Source organism: Serinus canaria, chromosome 2 (assembly GCF_022539315.1).
Source record: "Serinus canaria isolate serCan28SL12 chromosome 2, serCan2020, whole genome shotgun sequence".
In the NCBI taxonomy this organism is placed as follows: Eukaryota; Metazoa; Chordata; class Aves; order Passeriformes; family Fringillidae; genus Serinus; species Serinus canaria.
Genome location: NC_066315.1, coordinates 81888804 through 81914373, shown reverse-complemented (window position 1 = coordinate 81914373; position 25570 = coordinate 81888804). Strand labels below are relative to the sequence as shown.

Sequence of the window (25570 nt, the reverse complement as noted above, 5' to 3'; positions counted from 1 at the left end):
TAAACTGCAACAACTGAATCATAGAATCACTGAATGCCCTGTGTTTGAAAGGACCTTTAAGATCATCTAGTTTCAACCCCTCTGCCATGGACAAGAGCACCATCCACTGGACTGGATTCCTCAGAACTCCATGCAGCCTAGTCTTCAACACTTCCAAGGATGAGACACCCACAGCTCCTCCGGACAATCTGATCCACTGCCTCACCACCCTCACAAAATAGAATTTCTTCCTAATGTCTAATTTAAACCTACTCCCCCTTGTCCTGTCACTGCACACTCTTGTGAAAAGTCCCTCTCTGTCTCATAGGCTCCCTTCAGGTACTAGAAGGTTGTCGCCCTGATTTTGTAAAACTTTGTAAAGCCTTCTGATGTTTATATTCTTTCAACAAACTTTCTCACACACAATTCTGTAAATAACCTATGTTTTGCATTCTTTCATGGAGGTGGAGAGAATTGATGGACCCTTGGTCTGTCCAGTGGCATTGGAGAGGTGGCACTGTCACCCTCCAATCCACTGTCACCTTTGGAAAACTATAAATGTTGGAGGTCCTCTTTAATAAAATAAAGGTCCTCTTTTTTTTGTTCCCCTCAAGAGCAGCAGTGTCTGTGTCATCATTTCATGCCTTATCACAACAGAAGGTCACTATTAGGTCACCTCAAAGCCTTCTCCTCTTCCAGCTGAACAATCCTAACTCTCTCAGCCTTTCCTCATGGGAGAGGTTCTCCATCCATCTATTCACCTTGATGTCCCTCCTCTGGACTCACTCCCACAGGTCCTTGTCCCTCATGTGCTGGGGACCCCAGGGCTGGATGCAGCACTGCAGGTGGGGTCTCGCCAGAGCAGAGCAGAGGGGCAGAATCCCCTCCCTGGCCCTGCTGCCCACGCTGCTTTGGATGCAGCCCAGGACATGTTTGGTATTCTGGGCAGTGAGTGCCCGTGGCTGGGTCATGTCCAGTCTCTCATCCACCAGCACTCCAAAATCCTTCTGGGCAGGGCTGCTCTGATCTGTTCATCCCCAGCCTGTGTTAGTACTGGGGGTTGCCCCGACCCAGGGGCAGCACCTTGAACTGGGTCTTGTTAAACCTTACGGTTTAACAAGATTCCCATGGGCCCAATTCTTGATCCTGTCTAGCTCCTCCAGATGACATCCTGTCCTTCAAGTGTGTCAACCACTTTGTGAAACCACAAAGTAACTACACATCTGTGGCTAGGACAATGCCTACACTACAAAACATTGCCTGCATATGTTTACTTCAGTGCCTAAATAGCTGCAGACACATTTTCTTATTCAATCTCATTAAGTCACTGTAGAGAGGATGTAGTTATACCTTAAAAAAAAAAATAAACAAACCCCACAAATGCTTTTCTAGTACATCCTATGTCTGTTGCTGCTTCATTGACACATACTCTGATATAGCTATAAAGGCAGAAGGCTACCTGCATTGCCTAGTCCTCCCCATGATATCCAGTTTTCAAACATCCACTTAAGAATGGGAACCATTAGGGACTACATTGGACAGAAGATAGGATAATTTACCTGATGTTGCACCAGATATTGTGAACAGAAGTGGTATTAGCCTAACAATGTTATTAACAGAGCTAGTACCTTCTGAAACACACAGGTACGGAAAAGTCAGGATTAGGCACCATGACAAAGAGTCAGTCTGTTCTTGCTATGTCTAAAGGAAAGTGTATTCTAGACCTCAGCAGAGCACCCTTTCCCCACATGCCCTAGCAATTCCTGCTTGCTCAGTTAGTCAGAGCATGGTGTTAATGACAGCAAGGTTGTGGGGCCAATCCCCATGTAGGCCATTCATTTAAGACCTGGACTTCATGACCCTTTTGGGTCCCTTCCAACTCAGAATGTTTCATGAAATTCTGTAATTCTCTGAAATGCTGGTTAATTTCTGTTTTGACTAGCAAGTCTATATCTGACTAAGGACTTGTCCTTGTCAAGGACAAAAAGTGCTTTTTGTTCTTGAGGAAACAAGTCTGGCCAAATGACAATATTACAGTGAAATAGACTAATGTGATTGTGCCACCAACAGAATGTGTTGGAGCACCCTGCACCTCACTAGAAGGTGCACATCATTTCAAGGATGTATATGGCTTTCTCTGGAAAGTTTTGATGCAAAGTCTCAGGTCACTTCAAGGAAAATAATTTTAAAACAGTACTCAATTAACAAATTTTGCACATCTTATTTTGAAAAGACGTTACAATTGTTTCATTCTCCCCTCAAAGAAAAACAAGAAAGCAACAAGCTTTGGAATCTCCAGAGTTGCCAGAAAGTGAAACAGCACCCTCCAGAGAGCTCTTAGCATCTGCTTAATTTAATTAACTACCCTTCTACTCTCCTTCTGGTTCTATCAACACTTTGGATTACAAACATTATAAAATATACAAACACAAATGGTTGGAAAAGGTATCTAAAGCCTAAATTTGAGCAAAATAATATTAGTGAGATTTAAAGGTGTCAGAAACTGATATGTTAGCACTTCAAGATTCCTTTGAAATATAAATGGAAGTCCATTTTTGCTCAGTGAATACGATTTTTAGAGAGTATGAGTGTCTCTCAGAATTAAAAACAATAGTGGTGAGTATATAAGAGAACAAAAAAAAAAAGATAAAAGAAATTATAATACGTTTCTTCCTTTAGGGCCAAGGTTCTTTGTTTCCAGACTGAATTGCTTGAATAGATTAAATAGTGCTATTATGTGCTATCCTTTTAGTTTCCAATGCAAAGAGGCTTTTGATAAGATAATAGAGAATTGAGGTTGTAATGACAGCTAATGATGAGATGCAGCGATGACAGAAATCAACCCAAATTAATGCAATAAATCTTCAAACTGAAGAATGATTCGTTAACATCTAATACCACATTTAAAGATGTTTTAAACTTCCCCTTCACAAAACAGCCAAAAGCAAGCCCTCCACTGAGTCACAGATTCAGCTCACTGAGGAATCTTCCTCATACCATGACAACTTTACATTTACTTCATACATGTCAGTTCTGAAAAGTCTTGTGTTATCTCATGGGGATGTAACCCCAAAGTATTTTTAATATATACATTACCTCTAAATCTATAATGTTTAGCATTGAACAATGTTATTACTTATACCATCTTAATCATCCATCATCTATGTGAAAATAAAAGCTTTTCCATTTTTTTTTACTTGCCTCATAGAATTGTGTCACAGGAATCTAATTTACTTCATAACATTAAATAAAACGTTTATCAAACTTGTAAATTATGTATGATAGGAGACATTAGTCTCCTATCATCACTTGAAGCGAAAAAAAGTTATTTCTAAAGGATCTAGAGTACAGTACTTGGATAGTGGTGGTTTAGGGAATCTTGTTATTTAGAAATTATAGATGGGGTAAAAAGAGTCCAAGGGAAATAACTTCTTGCTGACATGGCTATCTACACAGAGCTAAATTCAGAATTGTGAAGAAGCTTAACGGACTCTCTTTCTCTGATCCATTTAGTATATACGCATATATACATGTTCATTTATGTGCGTATGTATGTTGATGTATGCATATATCAAAGACTTTATCTCCTGGTATACACAGAAAATATTCTTTAGGTATTTCATCACACAGTTTGGCTAAGTCCTAAGCTTCAGAAATAGTAAGTTGAAATGTATTCTTAGCAATTTTTTTTTCAGTCCAAAGAGTCTCCTGAGCTGAAAGCTTTGGTGGCTCTTTGGACTGAAAGCCCAAGTCTCACCAGACTTGAAAGCCCAAAGCTTGTTCCAATGCTATGGGCTTAGGACAACACTGCTTCTCATAAAGTCAATGACACATTACATTTCCCTTAAGTTAATGCAGAAAAAAAAATTTTAGGGTTACACAGTTCATCAGTCTTCACATTGGAATCTTAAAAAAAAAAATATTCCATAGTAGAGTAGGTGTTGAAATTAACAGCAAAGCAAAACCATACATTATAGATTTTACCTGATTTGGGAGATTTTGTTTGTTTTCTTGCTTGTTTTTTGGGATTTTTTTCAAGCATGCTTCTCACAAGAAATTGTGCAACATAAAAGATACAATCAAGCTTTTCTAACAAAGAAAATGTCATTACACAGAAAATCTACAAGTACCTCTTCCAAAGTTGTGTCAGAAATGCCATAGCCAGTCACATGTAGATGCTGAAGGCTTTGATCTAAAGCTTGGAAAAGACCTTTAAAAGAGGTCTTATCTGCCCTTTCTGGGATCACATAGGTCAGCTCAGTTCCACTGTTATCTTTCAAGAACGCTTCTGGAATGTGGGTCTGTACCAGAGAAGTGACCTCAACAATATGCTTAGGGTCCTGGATTTCAAACACAGAGGGCTATGAAGAAAAAAAGATAATCATGCAGAAAAAATTAAATATTTCCAGAAGTATTGGTCTTAATATTAGAATTCATCCAGGAAAAATTCCGCTGATGAAACTGCACCACAAATGGGATACAGAGACTACATCCCAGAAAAAAAGGACAGTCAGACAAGCCTATTTTCTACTAAATATTTATACTCACCATTTTCAAAGATGCCATTGTGTTCATCTAAATAGCAATAATAATACCATCCACCCAAAACAACCAAGGAAGCCAATAAAAACATGCTTTGCTCGTTCTTTAATAATCATATTACTAAACATATTACTTTTGGCAGGGATATACATCTCCCTTAAAATGTACTTGGCAGGCACTATGCAGTACAGTACATTTTTAACTTACCTTTTTTATGAGTGTTAGACTGTGTCCCTGGCCATATGTCTCCCTCAGATAAGAGGGAGAACCACAGCACCTCAGCTGGCCACGCTGCAGGATGGCAATGCGATCACTGAGCACCTCGGCCTCATCAAGATGGTGAGTGGTAAAGATCAGAGTGCAACCTGCGTGACAAAGACTGGAACATGTCTACAAAAACCAGTTTCTAGAGAAACCCCAAACAGGAGTCCTTTAGCCCTAGGGAAGCATATTTCCAGGACACTTCAAAGTCTTAAATACAGAACACAAACAAAACATGCTGTCAGAACTAGAAATTGAGTTAGATTCAGTTCTAAACTCACTTTGCCCTGTTTTATACATAGCAAACAGTATTAAGGCTTGAGAACCTCCAGCTGTTTTAATAGCTTGAGAAATTCCTTAAAATGACATAACCGCGTGTCTCTTTCAATGGATCACTCAATGTGAGTTATTACAGCTAATTGAGTGCTCACTAGCTGAAGAGTTTGCTTCCCACAATCAATTTTAGAATTAGTGCAGCAGACTAACTGATGAATATATTTTAATAAGAAGTATATAAGCACCTATATACAGGTATATGCAAAATAGGAAATGGAAACCAGAAAGTAATTTTGAGAAGCTGAAGAAAGGGTAGAAACTTCAGGACAGGATTTAGGACTAAGCTCAGTCTTTTTTAAGATTAGGCATCTTTCTGTGCAATAGCAGATAATTCTTGTAATACCATTTGACGCGCCTTAAAGTTACCAAGATTAACTTAATGTTTTCTCAGAAATTAATGTATTTAGCTTCTGATAATATTTTGACTACATTTTGACTATCTGGTTTAAATTTATTAAAAAAAAAAATCTGAAAAGAAAATAAGAAACAAATGATGCGCATAAACTTTGTACCGGCTTTGTACTTCAGAAGAACATCCCAGATACTACGGCGAGAACATGGATCTACTCCACTGGTGGGCTCATCCAGAACAACTGTCTTTGAGTTTCCAATAAAGGAGATGGCAATTGACAACCTCCTTTTCATTCCCCCAGAAAGGGCTCCAACAGGTTTGTACTGATGTTGTGATAAATCCACATCTTCCAGAGCTCTGAAATGGGAATACAGAAACAGGAACAATTTTGACAATGCTTTTCTAGTCACATTCTATCCACTCAGAGAACAAGTACTGAAAATTCATTGTAAATGGAAAGCAATAAAATCACCATCTCTGTCTGATTATATACTGTGACATCAAAAACAGGATGGAACAAAAAATAGGAACAAAAAACCTCTACCTACAAAGCATAAGTGCTTTTCATCCTCAGATGCATAGATTTTAAATAATATTGTTAAGGCAAATTTTAAACTAAAGATAATAATATTAATATAGTTTGTCCAACAACTTCCGCAAACTACAGATTATAGCCCCTTTAAATAGTGCTAAAGGCTGCTAGTTTTGTGAAATAAACTGATTAGAGATCCCTGGGTAGAATAATACTATCTAATCAAATTTAATCTAATTCCTACGTTAAGGACAGGGAGATATCTTACAGATGTTTCCAATTCAGCCATTGCAAGATGCTGGTCTTTTATCTGAGTATGGTATGGAAACATGATTAATAAAGGCAACACTATAAGACCTTTGACTCATTTTTCATCCTACTGAGCATACAGTCACTGACCTAAGAGCTTTCAGCTCCTATCAGCTTGGCAAGATGATAGAAGGCTCAACGGTCCTAAGCTAAACTCCTGAATCATTTCAGTGAATATGCAGTTTGTAAGCAATGCCATTTACCCTGAGAGAATTTCTCATTTTTAAGAAAAGACATTTCAATAGCTGTTCTATAGATATATAGTGAGAAAAAATATTCTTAATCTCTTTAGAAGTCCACTTTTTTAGTTAAAAAGCTTTTCCTTCATTCTTTTGTTGCTTTTCTAATTTCTTTGAAGTCTTTTAAAGCATTTGTTGCCTTTAAAAATAATTTTTCTTAGTAGCAAAGCCTGCAGAGTTCTGAGTGTTCTCATGTGTCATTAGTATGACAGACTGCTGCTGGAATTACAATTCAGCAGTCTAAGCACATTAAGATACAGAATATTATTTTGCATCCATTTTAAACCATTTACTAAGTTTGTTTTGTCTCTGTAGTTCTAGGGAACTCCTTCTGTTCTTTCTGGAGAGAACAGGGTGTCCACACCTGAGTTTATTCAGCTCCAAATTTAAAAGCTACAGGCATTTATGATTGCTATGAAAAAGTAAAGCCACTTTGACAGAAGTGCCTCTGCCTATGCCTGACTGTACACTTAAGGAAGAGTCCCATCAACCTGACATTTGTTTCCATTGAAGCATGGAAATGCCTAGCCCCTTCACAGAGAAGGGGCATGAATAAGAAGGTAAACACAAAATATTTACACTGCCACTCTGTTTGAAAAGCATATATTTTATTTCTGAAGTAGAATAAATGCAGTTTGCTATTAATGAACCAGATCTCAGCTTGTACAGTTCACTAGTTAGTTTAATATACACTAGGAAAAATTAAGATCTAGTCCTATATTGAAGATGTATCAGCACAAAAATACTAGCAAATGTCTTTCACCTGACAAATGGTAAATCCTCTGAGTTCATGTCAGAGCTCTGACTTATTTTTGCTATCGTATCGCATTTTTCATTTTTAAACCTCGTCATTTAATAAAAACATTTCAAGGCTGGATTTGGCAAAGGAAAATGAGGTGGCTTATTTAAAAATGTAGCAATCACTGCCTTTACCTGGATTTTCTAACCTTCCTTCTGCTGCAGGTGAAGGAATACAGGATAATAAATATATAAAGTCATTTTGTTGATTTATTTAAAAACTTGGGGCAACCACAGCAGTTTTCTTTTTATCTGCTTCTCCATCAAGAATAGAGGTAAGGCAGACAGCATGAGATGGAACCCTTGCAACTTTTACAAGGCTAACCACCTCCATGCCAGTGAAAACATCATTATTTGATGGTTCTGCATACCCGGTTTTTAAACATTGACAGTTCCCTCTGCAAATATATTCAAGTAATAGTTAGACACTAGGAAATTTATTTTCAAGTCACGATTTCAGAACATTAAATGTGACAAAAACTCAAAAACCCTGTACTTTCCATTGTTTTCCCCTTGCAAGTTTCGCATTTTCTCTTTTTTATTTGGGTAGCTTGCAACAGTCATTACCAATTTACTTGACAGATTTCCAGAAAAGGAAGGAAAACTCACCCACTGACTCGCTCATCCAACTGTTCTTTTGTCCACCCTGGTGCCTTCACTGACCCATAAAGCAGGAGATGCTCTCGCACTGTCAGTGTGTTGAACAGGACGTCGTACTGGGGACAAACACCCAGCTCTGTCCTGATGGCAGCCAGCTCAGTCCGTATGTCCTTCCCATCCACAATAATGGTGCCAGAGCTCGGTGGATACAGGCCAGTCAACAGGGATCTCATATAAGAAAAGAAAAAAATAATTCAGCTAAATAACGTACAATTAGCTCATCCTTAGATATCCTGAGGCATGTTTTAACATCCTTAGAGTAACTCAATTCAGTGGAGTATAGTTATAGAGACATCACAAATGTTTTGGGTTTGGGTTTAACTGCTTTTTGCTCTTGGTGGCTTTTTGGGTTTGGGGATTTTTTGTTGGTTTGCTTGTTGGTGGGTTTTTTGTTTTGTTCTTTGAACATGATCTCAAGAGCTCTTAATTTCCCTTTATCCAGAGAAAGATTTTTTTTTCCCAACCAAATCTAACAGGTGGTTGTTTCCTTCTCCACGTGGGTATTTTGTGAGGAGCATTTCCCAGTTAGGTCCCATCCTGTGTCACTGGCTTGATGAAAGCTGATTATAGCTAACAGAAAGGTAGAAACAAACTTCTTAGCTGTGACATTTTTTAAGGTCATTTTTCATTTTATTACTTTCATTTTTTGTCAACTGCCAAGGAAGAAGTCCCCTGCAATTTCTAGGGACAAAAAAAAACCACCATAAAATTCCAAAAAAGAACACTCCTTCAAGATGTGTTCAACTCTCCAACCAGACATGCCCAAGTCCTACTTAAGCTGTAACTGGAATATCACATCATGGTTCTAGTGACACAGAGGACTCAGTTCTCTACTCATTACATTCCTTTTGTCATAGATATACAGCCTTCACTTTCCATGTGCTTTGAGGAGTTTATCCAATATTTATTTGGGAGAAAAAAAAAGCATAGCAAACAGTTCACAAAATTTTAAACTGAAAAAGCATAGCAGAGATCAGAGGGGACAGTAATAGTATTAAATTCAGGCTTACATAACTGTTGTCTTTCCAGCTCCATTAGGTCCCAGGAGCGCTGTTATCTGGCCCTTATGGAAAGTGAGGTTGAGATCTTTAACTGCAGCCTTCTGACCATCCACGTGCTCTTTGGTGAGGGACAGCAGCACGACACCAACGGTGGTGGCTCCTTCAGTGCGAGGGACTTTCCAGCCCTGAGGTGCTGGGTCTGTGTGGGGAAGAGTAGCAGAATGAGCAGGTTGCTGAATCTAAACGTGCATTTGTGCATAAAAGGAATAATAAAATCACTTAACTTCTGCTACCATTTACCAAGGCATAGAACAGACGTTCAAATTGACTGAACTGACACAAACTACACTGAAATGAAAGATAATATGCCAATTAATATTTGCTAAGAATTTGGCCCATTTGTTACACCAAGTTATGTGCATGTCTACATATGCCTTGATAAAGTCGTAAAATAGTTGCTATATCTTATTTATAATAAAAAATACCTATAATAACATTACTTGATATTTTTAATGCCCACAAGCATTAGAATATTCTAGCCGTGTAAGCTACTTCATATATGTCATCCAGTTTCAGCCACACAATATTGGCATAACATTCATAGGCGCAGGATGTTAATCTTCTCAATTCCCCTCAGTCGACTAAGCAAAGCAGATCTCTGAAACTATTCAGAGCAGCAGCCTAGCCCTAGCATAATTCAAGGTGCTCAAGGCAAGCAGATATCCAACAGTCTTCTTGCTGTGAGGCAACATCCTTAGGAAATTGAGATGCCATATGACACCAGTGAAGTTGCCTTCCTTTCCATGTCAGGTTTGCACTACTTTCCAAACACGAGCACAGTCAACAGCAGCCCCATTACATTATTCATGTTTAATTTTTTATTGACTCATTTCTACTTAGAGATCTGGCAGTGAGTTGATTTATTTTATTTTTAAACAAAGGCAAGCTAGATTGGAATGTTAGTCCAAAGAAACAAACTGTTATACCTGAGAATTATGAGAAGAGAGAATTATTCTTCTGCATACACACACACATAAGATATTTACAGTTTATAGTTATATTCTTTGCAATACTTTTACATAAATTAAATGCAAATATTACAAGAACAGAGAACCATCCTCTACATAAAAATCTTGAATCACATAAATCAAATTATAAATAAAAAATACATAATTATTTCAATGATTTGTTTGTTTACACTGTGAATAAAGAAGCTGTTTTGCTGCTTTCACACTCAATTTTAAGCTTCTGGCAAAAATTAGTTCTAAACTTGAGGTCACTTGCTAGCAAGGTACTACCAGCAGTTGTGGCACTACTGAGATCTCCCACACACGCACCTCTCTTCTAGGAACCTTTCTGCTGTTTCCTAATTTTCCTAAATTACATCCTTTAAATTAACAAAAAAGCATTTAAGTGCAGAGGGGCCTCAGATGATGTAGCTCAAGAAAGACTCAAGAGGCAGAACTCCAAGTTACTTCCCAGCACTAAACTGCTTACCCTGGGACTCCTCCAAAGGGGAGCTCCAAGTGGGTACACAGCACCCTGGTCACTGCCAGCCCTGCTGCAGTTGTAGTTCCAGCTGGTAGGACCTACACTTCCAGCTCCTCCCTCACACACCTCTGATTTCCTAAATGTTCTCCGTGCCCCCTCAACCAGCCCTTGCCTGGGCTGTATGGGACAAGTGAAGAAACTGCCTGGAAGCAAGTCACTTTGCTCTTCCTAGAAAATGCTTTGTGGCTGCATTTATTCCATTGTCAGTACAATGGCACACAATTCTTTTAAAGGACAGCAAGCTCCTTTGCTGCAGACAGTGTTACCATTCACACACAATTTGTTATCAACTGCATGACATGAGGAAATCACTTAAATAACAAGCCAGAATCCAAACTAAAACTGGTCAGGCAGAGAAGTTTAAGTCTTTGTTTTCTGCACATTATTTGGTGAACCCAGGAAACCCTGGAAATCTTCGTTTTATGTAAGGACCAAACACAATTGTCTTACAAAATGGAGTTGTTCCAAATTGCATAAATTCAGACAAAACTCATACAAATTGTTTTTCCACAAGGGTTTAAAATGAACCTCAAGACATTTTGAAGCCTGCTCCAATCTAGGAGACACCTGTATGTAAAACTGCTGAGTTGTTCAGCTTCTTCAACTATGCTACAGACAACTAGATCATTTCTAAGATATTCTAACTCCCAAAATAAGCACAACAACCCATCATGGTGCTCCAAGGCCCAAGATGGAATACAGGTGAGAGTGACTTACTTTATCATTTCCAAAACCTAAATTAAATGTGGGAACATCCTTAAAGCAACTGGAAAGGGGGAAAAAGGTAAAAAAATCTGAATTAATTGTAAGCAAGTGAACATACATAGAAGAGCAGTGAAATTATGTGGAGGCTGATAAAAAATTAGTTTCAATAACAGCTTTCTAGACAAATGGCTAAGAAGCAGAAACAGAAAGAACAATGATTATAGAAGAGGGAAATTAGAAACAGAAGAGAAAGAAGTGAGCAAAGTTAATTTTTCCACTGAAACCAAAAAGCAAATTTAAAAAAAGTTAATAAAGCCCAACACGCTTGGGATTCATTAAGAGTATGAAAGGGTTCAGTGGCTTCCAAAAGATCCAAACAATGCAAAGTGGCAATAGACTAGGACAGGATGAACCCAAGAGACACTTATTTTACATATTTCTAAGAGTTTTCTTAAATATTTCTGTACAATAGTTTTCACAGAATTAATCAATCATTACAGAAGGTAGCAAAATAAAACAGTTACTATACAATATTCATTGTATATACTACATAATGAAAGAGAGAAAGGGATAAGATCTAAACATATAATACAGGACCAAGCAATGATCAAAGCAGATTGACTGTGACTAGTACACCATTCAGAAAACAAAGTCATTGTTCAAATTTTGTTACCACAAACCTTTTTCTTGGAATTTTTCATTGAAGAAAAACATATTAGAATTCAGATAATGTCTCTTGCTTCTCTCTGTACCACACAGGTTCTTCCAGTAGGAAACAGTAAAGGGAAAGTACCACCGGTTCTTCAATCCAAATTTTCCTATGTTAGAATTATGATAGAAACTGTTGAAAAATTTATAGTCATTTTGCATCTGTTTGTAGACTAAAAATGTCCTATTATTGCTTACAATGAGTTGATTAGATCATTTAATTAGCCCAAATACTTTTCTTTACTTAAAAATTTTAATAAAATACAAAAAAAAAGTCATTTGCTCATAAAACCAGGTCTGTCCATAAAATAATCAAGCCTCAGTGATGCTTTACTCTGTCTCCAAATCAGCTTCAAAGTGTAACAGAATCATAGACCTAACATAATCTTGTAACCCATAGGGAAGAAAATGCACCAAATAGTCTGCCAAGAGAAAGAGCCTATTTTATTTATTTTATTTATTTTATTATAAAAGTAGTCCATTGCACCAGTTCTTCCATTTATATCTGCAAAATGCAAAAACATCAGCCACCAAAAGAAACACTTATTATGGCACAAACAAAAAGGGCAAAAACACAGTCCTGTATACAAACTAATCTTTGGCAGTGCCTGATATTTCAGGCATTACTTACCCATCACACAATACACACTCTCTCTATTTGGAGTGTCATTATGTTGACCATGAAGGGCAAGTGTCAATTGAAGATAAAGTTTATCAAATTCAATTGCATATTCCTTCCACCCCTATCTTTCAAAGCAAAATTAATTTTAATTTAATAAACAAAGAAATACAAAGTAGCCAGAAGAAAAAGTGACCTATGCAAATCAGAGGAAAGGTAAATCATCAGAGGAAAGGTAAAACATACAGCAAGGCATGAGGCCATGATTAAAAATACATCAACCAACTCAATAAGACTTCTAAAACTTGGTTCATGAAAAAATTTAAATAAACACACCACTACTTTCTGAAAATATACTTGAAGATCAATTTGTTTTCTCTATACACTGGACTGTGGACTAATTTGGAACAAGATAAAGTTACTGTGCTCTCTGAAATTTTTTTGATATAAAAACATGCTGTTGCTCATGCGTTTCAGCCCAGGTACTGAGAGGAGATTCACCATTTTTCCAGGAAGTTTTGCTTCTAAGCTCTCTTACTCTGAAGATCCAATAAATCCCTAATTCTATAAAATATTTGGCATGCCCATCAGCAAACAAAAGATATTTCATGCCTGGCTACAAATTCTAGTCCATGTGTTAGTGCTAGTCAGTATTTATGCATTTTGGAAGATGTTGTTTCCCAGTCCCCAAAGAAAGTCAGACTGTTTTGCACAACAGAACCATAACTCAGAAAAATACACATTTTTGTTTTATTTGCATAAAACCAAGAAAGACAATGCCACAATAAGTGTTTCCTATAGTGACTGAATTATTGTGAAAATATTAATGGATGAATAATATTAAATAACTTCTTCAAAAACGTGAAATAAGAACAAGCCCATGATCTTACCAGAAATAATATTGCTGAAATACCAGCCACCTAAAAAATATAAAATGGAGTCAAAGAACATCATCCAGCACATCCATCCAAAGGTCATGTATCCTCCTTGTGCCGTTGACTGGTGCACATTATCCCACTGAATTCCTGGTAGTAATAATAATGATTTTTTAAAGGTCAGAGCTAGATCAGAACAGAATTAAAGATCACAAACACGTCAATACCATTCAGTTCTGGGCATTTACGCACTAGCACAAGACAAGCCATAGTTAATAACAGTAATCCTAATGAACAGAAAAAAAATTCTGTGCCTCTACAAGCTTGTGTTTAGAACAGCAGGCGACCCTGGGAAAATGTAGAGAAGATGATGTAGAAAGGCTTGTTTATGAAGTTTTAGCTGGCCCTTAATTTGGTAAAAGGAAAAGAACTATAATACTGACAAAATTAATCAGGCTTTAAGCCACTCTGCTAATATAAAGAAAAGGATTACACAAAGTTTATTTTTATAATGTTAAATCTGAAGATTTAAGTCTGTGAATTCTAACTAAAAAGCATAGCATGCATTGACTGTATTTAGACATAAACATGAATGAACTCACTGAATAATTGCTTCATGAAAATAATACATTGCAGAAGACATGAAAGGAAAAACACTGGTGCTACAGAAAGCTACCATACTACTAAATGGAAAATTAACAAAATTGTAAATTTATTAAAAATATTGCATTTTTTAAACTGAAAATGCCACTTTGTTTTCAGTAGAGTAAATCATGATATTATTTCTACAATTCTTTTTCCAAAATTTTCAAGGTAAGTAGTTTCTCCTAAAACACATTTTGACCTTCCTTCAGTAAAGATGAGTCATTTTGATGAAGTGCCTGGTGAGAAATTTTAAAAATATATTCTGCAATTGTCTCTTCCACTCTTACAAACTGTTGTCCCATTATGACAATTTTTCAATAGTTTGAAATATCCACTGTCATGAATATTGTTCTTGCCATAATAATAATAAAAAAAAGATTACAATCATATACCTGAACATGATCCAGCTTATTAATTTATTAGAGATTTTTTCAGAACAGATTGAAAAACATTTGCAACTGTAGGTTTTGAAATAATCATTACAAAGCTTTTCTCCTACCCAAAGACCTTACCTATTTCTTGGCCCTCAAAATATGTAATGAAAAATATTCCTTGCCCAAAGGCAGTTGTGGAAAGAAGACACTACAACATCAGAGGAGAAAGAGTATGTGAACATCAAATAAAAACATGCTTTTAACAAGTCCTATGAAATAAAATATATTGTGATACTAAAATCAAAACCAAACTAAATAGACCTTTTTTCCCTCCACATAGGATAATGGATGCTATTTCATTTTATGTTTTAATATTATGGACTCCCCCACAAACCTTAGCAGTATTTGTTCCACCTAACAGAGCTCCACTGACCTAGTTATTAATACTGGAAAGTGTTATTTTATCTGACCAACTGACACTGAAAAAATAAGCTGAAAAAAATTTTTAATAGTGTATGACTAATTCCACCAGCCTAACTAATGAGTTATTTTGAAATAGTAAATCCATAATGTGCGAAATATGGTTTCTTTATATGATGGTGATACTTGATGTCACATTCAGTGATATAGCATTTTAGGACATTACAAAGACATAAAACAGGCTATAGAATACACAGAACAAGAAAGGACCTGAAAGAATCTAAACCAAAGAAACACTGATACCTCAGATTATATGGTTGGACAAATTTCTGATCTATTCTCCAATTATATTAACATTAAATCAATCACTAGTTTTTTTCCAAAAAAATAATGACTCTGAGGAATTGCATGTCATCAGCTGATCTTGAAAATACACTAATGTTATAAATATTTTGAGGTCAAGACACTAAGAGAACTCACGAGTATGAGGAATGCAACTTCCTGATATTTTCTGTAGATTTACAAAATTGTCCTGGCACATTACTTTTCATTCTTTTTTACCTTCTAAATATTTTCTCAGTTGGAGATTTATTAGTGTGATTTATTTCCAATATTACAAAAGCAAATAGAAACATGGGAACAAATAAATACATTATGGTCTGAAGTTCTGAATCTGTAGAAATTCACAGCACAGTTGGAGGAGAAAAATTAGAAAAGAAGAAATATTTACCATTATAATCTGGTTGGTGAAACTCAGCTGGTTCTGCAAGACCAACAAAACTATGTAGGGTAAAAAGCTGATCATATAGACAAGGCTGGCACACAGGGCTGCTGTATCAGCACTGCTGAAAAACGCTCCCAAAAAATAGCTTAACATGATGACTGCAACTCCAAATTCCAGGAGGAAAAGGAAGATAAGGAAGCCATTGCTATAAGCAAAGATACCACTTGCTTTTAAAATGATGGCCAGAGCACAGCTGCTAACTGCGAGCACAATGACATTCTCCAAAAACCAAGCAAAGAAATGAATGGCTGGATACACACCCATTGTCTTCATATACTGCAAGACAACAGAGCAGAGAGTTAAAGTCAGGAAGCAAACTTTCTTTTCCTTTTTCCTTTTTAAACAAAACATTTTGTCACTGAGACACTACCAGCTTCCCAAAGGATGTCATCTTCCCCTTAAATTTCTTGTTTCTTTGCCCTTGTCCTGTGCTCTCTCCTGGATCAGACATGTTATTGAACAGGGAAGTCTCTGAGATCATCACACATGAGCACAAGGAATCACCATGCTCATCAAACCTCTCTTTTGCATAGCGTTTCAAAAACAGATGTCAGATTACTGGCTCTTCCAGCTAGGATCTTGCCTTTTTATATGCTAAAAAGTACTGAGAATATCCACAGCAATATATCTACAAATATTCTTTTCTCAGCCTGCTGCTCTTCTGAAAGAGGCATACAGTTTGTAACCTTTATGCATTACCAGGCAAATAATAATTTAGCCAGGTATGAAGTACATCTCTCTTTTTCTAAGAATATGCTTTTGGATACAATCTAATAAAACCTCTGAAGCAGTTCTCATAAGATCATCAAAATTAAGATGATTTAATATTTTGGAGCATTAAAAAAGTTTACCTTACAACAGAAAGATTAGAGAAATTAGATAATTCTTCAATAATTCCCCAAATTAAAAATTTTACTCAAGCAGTAATTGTGCTGATACAGTGAAATCAGAGTAATTCTTTAAAAAGTTTATTTATCTCTATAGAAAATGGATCACAAGGACCCTGACCTTCCAAATGCTTAGCACCTGTGAAGACTAGCTGTTGATAGAAGCAAATAATTGTCTCCTTTTTTTTTGGTATACAATTTCCCTTTTATTTCTGGTAATGACACAGTTCATAAAAAATTCTTAACTTATTTTAGGTAATTTTATCACTAGAGTACACAGAACAAAACATGAAAAAAGATCCAAACCAAATCATTCTAATCACAAGGCCTTCCCAAATAACACTTTCCAGCTTCAACTTTTGCTTGTTGCTTTTTTGTCTCATGGACAATATTTGCATTCTGATGCTCAAATAATGTTTTGAAACTGAGTTGGTAGCCAGAACTAGAGCCTACTGCCCAGAGGAAACAAGTGAAAACAAAGCCATCTGGATTATGAGTACTTAAAAGTACCTCACAACTTTGGTATTTCAGTACACCTAAATCATTAGATTTTCTTTTCAGAGGTTAATCTGACTCTTACCTCTTCGAGATGAATTTCTCTTTCATAAACCAGCTTGCGAACCATACCAGCAACTGAAACCATCCATGTTAACATCATCATAAGTGGGAAAAAAAACCCTATGTTGTTCAAGAATCTATGAAAGAAAAGTATGAAGAGTTTTCAGCCCACAAAGGTAAACTATTTTCTAGTAAAATGTTAATAGGTTAATACTGGAACTGTTCTCAAAATAAGATCTGACATGAACAATAAGATTTATTCCTGATCTGGTTAGAATTACTTATTTTTTATGTAACAAGCTAAATGTACGTACTGGTATGATATTATTATAATAATTTTATATATTGTAGTATTTTAAGCAATACAGCTGATATAATTACTCTTTAGGGCTCCATTCAAAGTCAAACAAAATTCAGATTTGTGTCAATGTCAAAGTAATATATTTGGACGATGAGGAATAACATGACCCAGTCAATTTTCCCTCCACTTTAATTTGTTCCTGCTGAATTTTCAAATCTCAGAGTTGGAATGTTTTGATGATTTTACAGAGAACAACCTTATACTTTTGCCTCATCAACTCCACCCTTCAAGGGACAAATTTACAGTTTGTGTACACAGGACAACTAAGGATAAAGGATCTCTTACAATAATTTAAGCTAATTGCACACTATGTTGACACAGCCACTGTCCAGAACACTGCTCCACACTATGGCTGCAAACATTTTGTAAGGGGTCGTTTGCCAGACAAAGGTTGTACAACATGTCATGTTAAACACAGCAGTTGGGCAATATTTGCTATGCTGTAATACTCTGGTATTGGATGCACTTATTCTAGACTCTGCAGAGATATACATTCACCCACTGAAAAGTGGGAACCTAGTAGGATCCCAAGTTCTCTAGAACTAATCTAACGAGGATAATACATCTAATTAAAAAGCTGAAATTTTACTTACAGATCACTGGTATGGCAAGGGTAAGGCATGGCTTGCACCTGAATTGCTGTCTCTGAGGTGTCTGTCCCAGTCTGTGCTGAAATAATTGCCCTTTCAATCATATCTTGAAGAGGAATAAAGACATGGTTGTATTTAAACCCATCAGCTGGCAACTTGTGGGGATGGGATTTCCATGTTGGATTTTTAATCAAATCTGTTCTCATGCTGTAGAGAACACTGGTTCTAATTGTATATGAAATGTGTCTTGGAAGGAGATTGCTGGAATCTTGTTTCTTGTCCTCTGGTGTACTGAAGATGATACCTGACACAAGAAGAAAGGAAGCTTCATAACTAAGCTTATATAATTTATGCTATTTCCATAGCTAACTCATGGCTAATTACCATGTGATATAGGATGCATTAATCTGTCAGGGCAGGCCTCCAGAATTTCTTGATTCCAAGCTCAAAAATGGCAGGTTTCAGAGACACATTTTTCACGTTCATGAATATGAAATATAAGAGACGATTCACATGATAAATGGGTTTGCAAAAATTATTTTTGTCTGAGGTGATTTGTCTTTTTTTGAGCTGCATCCTTTTCTTTTTGCATCCACATTTAGCTCTGTTTGGGGTACTGATATCAGTTCCACAGTAAAAGCAGCAGCCATAAAATTTGTGCATCAAAGCATCAACAGCTTTCATAAGTAGATGACAAAGTAAACAGCACCAACTCACTAAAATTTATTCTGATATTAATCTTCAAGTCAGTTGCAGAAGTTTAGCACAGTAGAATTTGCATGCTTGTATTCTCTAGCTCTCTGTAAAGAAACCCCAACCAAACAGATGAAAGCTTAATATGGAGCTATAAAGATGAAGCCAAATACATGAAACTGCTTGTGTTCTCTTTTGTGTGATCCAGACATTTTTGGAATTCCAGATAAATTCTAAATGTCTCCCTTTTCTTCCTTGGGAAAAGGGAGAGATATCTTACACCTACCATCTGGTTGTCTGAAAGATAATAAAATACAGAATACTTTACTGCAAACCAGATTTCTTTCAACCAGCCAATCTCATTTTTCCATTTAAACAAACAGTTGATTTTCTAAGACATTCTATGTAGTTATGAAGGTTCTGAAGACCACAAAAAAAGAAAGGAAAATTCTACTCCAGTTTAATATCCTTCTATGGAAAGGAATGTATGCCTACATCAGCGCATGGAACATTGACATGTTGGACACATTACGCTCCTTAGAATGCCATCTTCTTGATCTCTAATAATGTGAGGATAAAATAAGGCCAGAGTACTGGAAAATACTTGCACAAAATATCTTGATTTACATTAGCATATGACCCTTCCCTAGGTAAGTGGAAGAAAAATGAAACTATAATTTGATCATTCAGTTTTCTGAGGGGCCAAGACTTATCTGTCCATTTCTTTCCTTAAAGACACAAACAGTTTGCCTTCTCCAAAGTATTCCTGAGCAATTTTCCTTGTCTCAAGGTACAGCCTGTTTGTTTCATATTGATAGAGGGTTGTCACAAAACAAGCATGAGATTCCAGACTGAACAGTTTCCTTCTTTGCACGTTCTTTCTCATGTCTTCTGTTATACACTTACAGGCATAAGGGGGACAAAAAACCCCCAAAAAGATGGAGGGAAAATATTGTGGAGCAGTTTTTATAGACTTAAGAAGACTTATCTTTTGGGAAACACTACATGCAATCTACTGCATTTTCTGCAAGACAAGTGCGTATGTTAGGAGAAAATGTTCTTGCCTTTTAAAATCTTTTGTTAAATTAATTGATTCTCAGCAATAAGCATATAATGCAGGAAAAAGAGAAAAAGTTTAATCCCAAGGAAGAAAAGAAATTTCTTAAGAACTTATTTACTCTGAATAAACAAGCTAATTTCTCTGAGGGTTTAAGAGTAGATCTTAATAAATCCTATTTCTTTCCTCCTTTTTGAAAAGTCAAGACTATAAAAAATAAATTTTGAAAGAATGTAAACTAGGTGACCTTGTCATCTTGTTAAGTTTCCTCAGTGTTCCACATTTTTTTACCTTTTTCTTCTTTAAATATTTATGACCATTCTTTTAAACATTTTGATAGAAATAAGAGACTCCAAGGATTCATTCATTTGGCCATTCCACAGCTAAAACAATATATTTAGTCTTTGCAGATTACATTACAGCATTAAAATGTGCTTTATGTTGACTGTATTATATGTGATTTAATGTACGCTTTTAAACTGTGTAACCTTTACTTACCTTATCAAAAAACACAGGCAAATACAAAGTCTGAAATTTTCTGTAAAAATACGTTTTACATAAGGTACTTACTAGCCAAAAGATTATTTTCCTGCATGAGTTCATGAGCCTTCTCCTCCAATTTCTGTATAGAGTCAAAGGGTTGGAAACGGTCCAGTAACACACAGGAAGAGATATTTACAACAAGCTGTGTCAACAGGTCAATCTGTTTACTTGCTGAGCTGTTAAGCATCTTGTTAGTCATAGTTTCTAAGATGAGGAAGGAAACAAATTGAACTTGCTTAGTTTTAGTGATCAGAACAGAAAGGTGTGCTATCACTTGTACATCCTGTAAGAGTAAATCCTCATTGTATTAAAAAAAAAAGAGTTTAAAAGACATAGAAATTTTAGTGTGACCTTGTGGAAGTGAAGTTCATGTTTCAGTGGCTTTTACAAGCCCTCAGCTACTCTTTCCTTCAATTTCAGAGGAATAAAAGTCTAACAAATTCTAGCAAAGTTCTAGAAAGAGCCCACACCCTTGAACCTTTTCTTATGTTTCCATAACTACTCCCTCAAAAACAAGGGAATTACTGTACTTCAGATATCATAATAGATATTAATATCTCATTTAGCAACATATTATCCAGTTCTTTTCTCCTTGATACTGTGAATATTTCAAGAACCATGTTAAATAGAGCATAAGCATTTTGACAGGAGTCTTACATTTTAAAAAATCTGAAAAAAGCCTAATAATCCCTTCATTTTTGCTTTATCTATGGATCCAGGAGGAACACATACCTCAATCAAAACCTGGTTTCTAAAAAACTCAACCTTTGGAGGAATTCAGATCTTCATCCATTGGTAGAGAATGTAGGGATAATGCTATATTCTTACGTTTGAGAGAATAATTAAAAGGATATCATGAGCTAGAAACATGCTATCTAGATTTAATAAAACATCTAAATTTCAGGTAATAAATGAGGCTATAAAACATTTAACACACTTTTCCATCTTAAATCTTTCAACATATATTAAGATATACTCTTTAAAAAAGAATAGGTGATGACCTCCTACAATAAGAGCTGTGACAAACAAATCCTGGATCATAGACATACTCAGCATCAGCACAGGAAATATTACAATAGGAAGGCAGATAAGTAGAAAATGTATGAAGCAGTCTGAAGAAGAAGCATGATTAACAGCAAGAAGGATAAAGTGCACAAGGAGAAAAAGCAGAGGAACTGACAGGCTAGAATTCAAAAGTTAGGCAAACAATGGCAAGGTGAATTCATAGGTTGAGAGAAACCATAACAGAATAGAGATAATAAATGTCTTATTTATGGCTATCCTTCAGGAGGACATTAAAGGAAACACCCATGCTGCCCCCCTTTTTTTTTTTTTTTTTTTTTTTTTTTTTTTTTTTTTTTTTTACAGCATTAGAGAGAAAAGAATATTCCTAACATTAAGCCCAAATGTCAGGGTTTTCACATACATTTTTATGTATGTGTATGCAATTATACATAACCCTACATGCATTATTTTGTATGAAGACAGGCTGAGAGGGTTGGGGTTGATCAACCTGGAGAGCAGAAAGCTCCAGACACACCTTATAGCACCTTCCAGATCTTATCGTGGCCTGAAGGGGGCCTAAAAAAAGCTGGGGACAGACTTTTTACAAGGGCATATACTAGTAGGACAAGAGGGAATGGCTTTAAACTGTAAGAGAGTAGGTTTAGATCGGAACAGGTTGCCCAGAGAAGCTGTGAATGCCCCAACCCTGGAAGTGTTGAAGGCAAGGCTGGATGGGGCTCTGAGCAACCTGGTCTAGCGAAAGCTGGCCCCATGGCAGAGGGGTTGTAACTGTATCATCCTTCAGGTCCTCTCCTACAGAAAGCATTCCATCATTGAGTGATATCTATACACACAAGACCTTACTTTGAATCAAAAATTAGCTAAGAAAAGCTTCTCTCGTGACTTAAATCGTTGAATATTTTAGTACAAGAAATAACATCTGTATTGCTGTTGGCTTGGAGTGTGGTATACACAAATATATCTGGAAAAAAAATATTGTCTTAATGTGCTTAATTGTCTTAATGAACTTCTGTACTCCATCATAGAAATACCACCTATACAAAAAAATGCAATCTGCATGAACATTTTAAAATTAAGATCTATAGAGTTGAAGACCTTGTGTTTTCCCATTTATAAATGTAACAATTATGGATTAAAAATTTGGTAAATCTGTGATCACTATTCTCTTCATATTTCATTAAAAAAATCAAGTCATCCCTCATCTTCCACTCAGCTTGTACAACCTATCATTAAGCAACTGGAAGAAATACAAATGGTTTATGTAAAACCATTGGGTAGAAGAGCTGTTTAAGTAAAAATAAAAAGTTGCTGAAAGAATAAATTAGATTAAATCAGGAATAAATACATTTAGGTCAGAAATTAGAAGAATTTTTCTAGGTGTCAGAAGATTGGGTGGTGGCACAGTTTTCAGTGATGGCACTATAGCAATTTGTTTCCTGCTTTATAAATACACACATAACTATGTGGTTACTATCAGGGCAGCAGAGGGGTAGCACAAAGGAAAGCTGCTTGATTTGATCCTGTTTTTTATTGCCCTGGCTGTTATACACGGTGTCACATGTAGCCCTCTGTAAGGAGAGCCCTTGACAGTGAAAAAAAAATTCATATCTGGAAGAAATCACAGAAGAAGGACAAGAGAGAGACTCAGCAAGCAAGAATTTAAAAGAGGAGCTTACAGCACAAATGCCTCCCAGTGCCTCCTGAAGGTTTGTAAGCACTGTGCCCAGCAAGGAGCTCACAAGTGCTAGTGGGACAGGGTTTATATAAGATCAGTAGAAAATTATTCCAAGTTGCTGGGCTGCGAAGCAAGCATAGAGGAAAACAATTGCTTTGCCCACACTCAAGTAGCTTAGAAAGTAAAGGGATTAAAAAGAAAACCACAAGTTTTTTAGCCCTCAGCCTAAATATTTACCTTGCTCCACCTGAGTAAATATGTCACAGTACTCCTGCTAAAGTTTTAGAAATTGATAACCTTGTGAGGTCTTGCAGCATGATGATTTTATAGAGACATTGGAAGAGGTCTACATCCATCCACTCTGTCCGTGACACTTTACAGCAGGAATAGCACAGCAAAAACCGTCACTAAGTCTGTTAACATTTTTTATATCATTGTAGAGAAATAAAAACTATACCAAGGCAAGCACCTTGTATTTGAGGATAATTAAAGTCATCTCTATGAGAGTGTACACGTGATAAAAGAAGATATTTGCTTTAGTTAGAAGACATAATCACAGAGATCAGGAGATTTTAGAAAGCTGGAGCTTTGGATGAAAATTAAAAAGATTGTGAGTGGTATAACCATTAACATGGATATATTCAAGGCTTTAATTGGATGCAAGCAAGGTAATTACAGGACCGAACAGCTGATGCAATATAAGATTAATGAAATTTTTAAAAACAAACATAAGAACAGGTTTACAGTAAAGTTACACATGATTATGGTCCAATAAAATGAACAAAAAGTACACAAGCTAAGATAAAAACAAGAGTGCATATCATTTTTCAAGAAGTAAAACAACCAAGTGAATCCATACAAAGAGGCATAATAAATGCAGAGGAGTGCTCTGGTGCTTTGGAGAAATCAATTTCACAGAGGCATAAATGCTCTTGTGATCTATAGCCCCTACTGATTTTCAGTTTTTATATGACGCTAATTTTACCAACTGTGTTCCCTTAAAATAAGGAAATCCTAGTTTCACGAGCCACTCAAACCCTACTTTGTCTTGACCATCCAAACTATTAATAGTTTATTACATATTATTAAATGTCCTTAGTTCTGTTAAAAAGCTATAGCTTGAGAAACACAGGTACAGATTTCTTTGACGTTGCTTGCGTCAACGAAGATGGATTTGATAATTCCAGAGATCATATCTATTTAATGGAATATTTGTCCATAACCTGTCATGTAGTTCTTATTGTTAGGTCTACACAAACAAAATCCAGCTATTACTCAACTAATAGACTGAGATAGCTATGTTTCCAGCACCCCCTGAAGTTTAAAAGACTTGCTCTTTCCTCCATCCTATCTTTCCAACATTGTGATTCTGTGGGCTTAGTTTTTAGCTGTTTTATGATCCATCTTCACCTCGAGTGGTGAGCTGTGCCCAGGCCAGACTAGCCAGCTGTTCACTGGTCAAGAAAATCATCTGAAGAGATAGAAGATTCGAATTTGAGTCCCTTGCCTACAGAGGACACAGAGCCCAGATTCTTTCCAGTTTGAATTCCAGATGCCATTTGCCATTTTTCTTACTGAAAGAGTGCACAAGAAGCCCTAGTCTTCAAAGAAAGCCTTCAAACCAAGGCAGATTTCTATTAAATCTCACAACCTGTCTGCACCAGCTCAGGGCAGTAATACTTAAGTTAAGACTGAGAGCACACTTCATTAAAAGCTCTCAGGAGCCTCCATGAATTTTGTCCATCTTCTGCCTAGAGGCAGATTCTGAGAACCAGTAAGAGTGTATTTCAGGTACACTTATTTATTTTAGCTGCAGTCTTAATTCTTAGACTGTTAAGAAGACTTAATGACTTACATTTCTATAAAGTCAATTTTTTCAAAGCAATGAGGGTCACAAAGTTCCTCAGGGGGGGTTACCTGTGAGGTCATCCCTGCCCTCCTCCTCAGGAAGCAACTGGAACAGATTTCTGTTTGGCTCGTAATGATCCTAACAGGCACTGACCTGAAACCACACAGATCTGTCCTTTCTACCACAATCCTCCTCTGGGAAGTACTCTGCTCCTTTTTTCCCTGATGTCCCACTGTCTCTTATTGCATTTTATCCCACTTTTTTCTCTTTCTGATTCTGAAAATCATGAACTTTTCTTAAATGACATTGGAATCTGCTTCAGCACAGAGTTTTCCTTCTGGAACATGCTGGCAAACATTTTAATGATTGTGCACCTACCTTACTAAAAGCTGGACATACTGAATTTTTTTCAGTTATCAAATTCTTGTAAAATCATTAAGTAACATAAATTTTACAGCATAACCCTTTCTCTTCTCCTACTTAAATCCTTGAAGATCCCAAATTAGTCAAAATAGTAATTCCCTTTTCTCCTCCATGAAGAACCATCCCCCTTGGGCTATCCATCTAGCTCTGGAGGCTCTCTGTTTGACTGCTAGAGTCACTACCAATGCAGAAAGGGAGCAGCCAGGGATGGCTGTGCC

At 36.4% G+C, this 25570-nt stretch overlaps 1 protein-coding gene across 1 annotated transcript in view; it reads right to left on the bottom strand.

Annotated features, from left to right (window-relative positions):
* ABCA13 (ATP binding cassette subfamily A member 13) overlaps positions 1-25570 on the bottom strand; it is a 168886-nt gene that overhangs the window by 88300 nt on the left and 55016 nt on the right. Inside the window, exons 23-34 of the mRNA XM_050971110.1 lie at positions 20407-20583; positions 18090-18390; positions 17158-17272; positions 15637-15966; positions 14625-14694; positions 13483-13617; positions 11946-12083; positions 9019-9208; positions 7958-8176; positions 5631-5827; positions 4729-4886; positions 4110-4340 (exon numbers count right to left, since the gene is read on the bottom strand). Coding sequence (XP_050827067.1) covers positions 4110-4340; positions 4729-4886; positions 5631-5827; positions 7958-8176; positions 9019-9208; positions 11946-12083; positions 13483-13617; positions 14625-14694; positions 15637-15966; positions 17158-17272; positions 18090-18390; positions 20407-20583 — 2261 coding nt within the window. The remainder of the gene's footprint in view (positions 1-4109; positions 4341-4728; positions 4887-5630; positions 5828-7957; positions 8177-9018; positions 9209-11945; positions 12084-13482; positions 13618-14624; positions 14695-15636; positions 15967-17157; positions 17273-18089; positions 18391-20406; positions 20584-25570) is intronic.